Source organism: Eschscholzia californica, unplaced genomic scaffold (assembly GCF_041429995.1).
Source record: "Eschscholzia californica isolate CP2 unplaced genomic scaffold, dmEscCali1.0.p SCAF_1, whole genome shotgun sequence".
In the NCBI taxonomy this organism is placed as follows: Eukaryota; Viridiplantae; Streptophyta; class Magnoliopsida; order Ranunculales; family Papaveraceae; genus Eschscholzia; species Eschscholzia californica.
The window spans coordinates 42132181-42136219 of record NW_028238198.1 but is presented as its reverse complement, the minus strand read 5'-3'; the positions used below and the strand labels follow the sequence as shown (position 1 = coordinate 42136219).

Sequence of the window (4039 nt, the reverse complement as noted above, 5' to 3'; positions counted from 1 at the left end):
GAAGTTGTAACTTTACTTCTCATTCTGTAAACTCTGCTTTATAAATAATACGATGTTTGCAGTTTAAAAAAAAAAAAAAAAAAGTCTTACTCACTTCCACCAGTTCCCTAGATAAAAACATTTTTTTATTATAGATTGCAGGTTTTGTGTTGATGTTGGGCCAAAGAAAAGTATGGTTAAGTTACATGCTAGATTTTGTCCAATTTTTAGGGTACAAAAGTTTAACACAACAAAACTTCATCCTTTTCTTCGTCTCCTTTCATCTCCGATCACCAATTCTGGTCACCACACCTCCGGCCACCACCATCATTTATCTCTCCTTTCTCTAAAGAAAAAATTGAGCTGGTGGATACGAGGACAAAGAAAGATCTAAAGAAAAAATATTAAAAATTACCACCAATAGCAGTTTGTTTGAGACCCTTAGGAACATGAAAAAGAAAGTGATAGGGATTTGGAGGAAACAAAACGGAAACAATAAAATCTGGCCCAAATCAATTTATTTTACTTAATCCCCCAATGCAGTTTTCATAAGCCAGATAGAAATTTGATTCGAATAAGATTTTATAATGTTTAGAACAAATCTTCAACTTCCAAAAGCAATTTACAATTTTCACTTCGGAAATTTACAGTAATAAATTAGAACAACAGTCTTCATCAAGTCAAGATGAGGCAACACATACGATCAAGGTTGAAAATGGTGAGAGTTGTCAAGATGCCTTCTTGTTCCTTCTCTCGTATATTAGTCAACTTGGTAAAATTGTCCCACCCCTTAACTTCAATTTAGATTCCAACCCGAAAAACTTCAAGCTAGAGAGCACTAAACCTGCTGTCTTCTTCTTCATATGATCGATAAGTAACTCATCATACTCGATCACATTTGCTTCACTAAGAAGTTTACGATCTCTCAGACTTGAGAAGACTTTCCTAGCTTCCTCTATAGTCCCATGATCCGTCATACCAGAGATAATTGCAGAATGTATAACATCGTCAGGTGGAAATCCTTGTTGCATCATCTCATTTAGTACATCAATTACCTTCTCGGCAAGACCAGATTTACAGGCATGAATTATTGTCAGATAGTACTTGAACTCCATGGGTCCATCGGTAACGTTTGCTAAGCAGTCACGGACTAGTTTAAAAACTGCATCGAACTCTCTGATCTTACATAATCCTTTCACAAGAGAATAATAAGCAGAAACAGCAGGAACTAATGAACTCTCTTTGATCTTGTTATAACATGCGCATGCCTGCTCAATCTCGCCAACATTCACAAAACAAGGAATTATGTTATTGTATGTATGTGAATCAGGTTTAAAATCCGAATTTGGGTCCTTCATTTCCTCGTACAAGTCTAACGCTCTTTTAAACTCACCTTGATTTTTTAGGGTATCAATGAGAATGTTGTAAATCAAAACACTACAATATCCTTTAACCTTTAGGTAGTCAAACACTTCTATAGCTTTCAATTTGCTCTTTGCCTTATCAATAAACAACAAGAAGAACTCGGGAAGATCTTCATTTACAGGTAACCCTAGTTTCTGCATCAGAATAAGCAATCTATGGAAGTCATCCATTCTGTTAGCCTCTGCATATGATACTAATATTGGATTCACAGTCACGTAATTTGGGTTGAGACCCTCCTTAACTGTTACTTCAAAAAGTTTATAACCCTTATCGACCCAATTAGCATTACAAAGTCCTTCTATGAGAGTATTGTATATAGATAAATCAGATCGATACCCAGATGCCAAAAGATCCGTTAATAGATCACACGCTGAACCAATTCTACCATCGTCGACAAATGCTTTGATCAATGAACCATATATTGCCCTATCTATTAAGTATCCTTTCTCTCTCATCTCTTTAAAGAGTTCATAACCCTTGTCAACTCTACCACTCTTGCACAAACCAGTAACTAGAGTTGCGTAAGCCATGACATCTGGATTAACACGATCCCTTTGCATTTCCTCCCAAACTCTTAAACACCCATCTAAATTCCCTTCGGAAACTAACACCCGAATCATCGCCGTATAAGCGAAAACATCAGGCTTAAATAAATTTTTCCTCATTCGATTCAAAAGCTCGAATGCCTCGTCAATTCTACCCATTTTACACAACCCTTTGATTAGAATCATAAAAGTAACACTCTCTTCCACTAAACCATCTTCTCTAAAATCTTCATAAACAGACATTGCTAAATCTAAATGATTAGTTTTAACTAAACCATCCATTATTCTATTATACAAAAAAACCCTAGGTTTAACCCCAAATTTCTTCATTTTTTCATAAACAAAATAAAGTCTAAGACCTCTACCAGCATCTGAATGCATTCTAATCAAAATTTCAAATTGTTTCTCAGTAGGTGGCATTCCTTGCATACTCATAAGTTCAAGAACTTGATCAGCTGCCCTAAATTGATTGTTCCTATTCAAGCAATAAGCAAATGCATTATAAGCAACAAAATTGTGACGATAACCCTTTTGTTTACCTGCCCAATGAAAGAATTTTGAAGAAATTCTTGGATCAGTCTGAACCTTTAGAACTTCTGCAACAAGAAAAGGCGAAACTCGTCGAAGTTTATTGAGATCTTCGATTATCGAAGCTCCCCAATGGTTGTGCTTTCGAAATGAATCACATATGTATCTGGCAAGTGGTGACAGAGTTTGACCAATGGAGAAGAATTTCTCTGATGAAGATTTTATTGGTGATGATGATGATTTCTGGTGTGAATCTGGATCCCATTTTTGTAAATCAAATTGAGATTGTTGTTTGGGATTTAGGGTTTTGAATGAAGGTTGATTAGGGTTAGGGTTTATGGTTTTACGATTGGAAAAGAGACCACCTTGAACAATGGGTCGATTCTGAGAAGGTTTTCTGTGGCCATAGTAGTAATAAAGTTTGGAGGAGGAGGTGGATTGAGACGACTGATTGGGCATTTATAATTTTCGTCTAATCTTCTTCTTCCTTCTCTTGGTGGTTAATTTCGTCTTTCATTTTTCCAAGTCGTGGCGGAATAAGGAAAATCCAGAGACTATATATTATCACTGTGTTATATAAACAAAGTTTGAGTTTTGTAGTTGAATCAATGGCAGAAGCATTCAGCTTCAGAAATTCGGATCTGATTTTTAAGGAGAGATTCATCAAAGAAAAGACCTAGGGAGGGAAACTTCACAATAATGGGCAAATTGGAACTAAAACCCTAATGTGTATTTTGTTTGGATTTACACCCTAATAATCCCAAAGGAGATTTGCTGTTTGGACCCCTTTCGTATAATTGACTTGCTGTTTGGACTAGTGTTGTTAGAAAGGCCGGGCCGGCCCGAGTTGGGCCCGGGACCGGCCCGTTCCGGCCCGGCCAGTTAGGATACCGGGCCAGGTTAGTTACGGATCTGTTGACGGTCCCGGGCTGGGCCTATAGTTTTGGACCGGCGGGCCATACCCGGCCCGACCCGGAAAGAACCCGGATTTCAGCCCGGCCCGTCTCAACGGTCAGATTTCAATTTTTTTTTTTTTTTTTTAAACCAAGTACAAAAACGGCTAGTTGGGGTTTTTACCATTTTTACCCCCCAACTAGCCGTTTTCTAGTTGTTGGGGGGGGGGGGGGGGGGGGTAAAAGGTGTCATTTTACTTCCCCCCTTTTGTTATAAATATCTCCTCTTCTTTACTCAATTTCCATTCAAAACTATCTCATCTTCTCTACTTCTCTTAACTTCATCTTCAAGCTCTATATTCTTCAAGCTCTAAAAATTTTCATCTTTATTATTTTACCTCTCATTCTTTAGAACTACAAATATTCAAGATATCAACATTTTCAAGTATTGATTTAGTAATTAAAGAGGACTATTATTCAAGAGTCAAGTGATCAATTATTGAAGACTTCAATTAATTACTTTAGTAATCAATTATTCAAGACTTCAATTAAGTGTATCAAGTAAGTAATTTACTTCCTTGTCAACCTATTTGAGTTTTTTTACATATAATTTCTTTTCTCCTACCCTCTCATTTTTATTTTAGTTATGGATAACTATGATTTTGGTAG

At 36.7% G+C, this 4039-nt stretch overlaps 1 protein-coding gene across 1 annotated transcript; it reads right to left on the bottom strand.

Moving 5' to 3' along the window:
- Positions 1-482: 482 nt before the first annotated feature.
- On the bottom strand, positions 483-3262 carry EMB3131 (Pentatricopeptide repeat (PPR-like) superfamily protein). Its single transcript, XM_086653509.1, has one exon. It carries the CDS (start codon positions 2934-2936, stop codon positions 744-746), a length of 2193 nt encoding a protein of 730 aa, XP_086509635.1. The 5' UTR covers positions 2937-3262; the 3' UTR covers positions 483-743.
- Positions 3263-4039: the final 777 nt, after the last annotated feature.

What these genes read in the sequence shown, in the direction of transcription:
- EMB3131 (XM_086653509.1), bottom strand. Translation starts at nt 2,936, where the DNA reads ATGCCCAATCAGTCGTCTCAATCCACCTCCTCCTCCAAACTTTATTAC.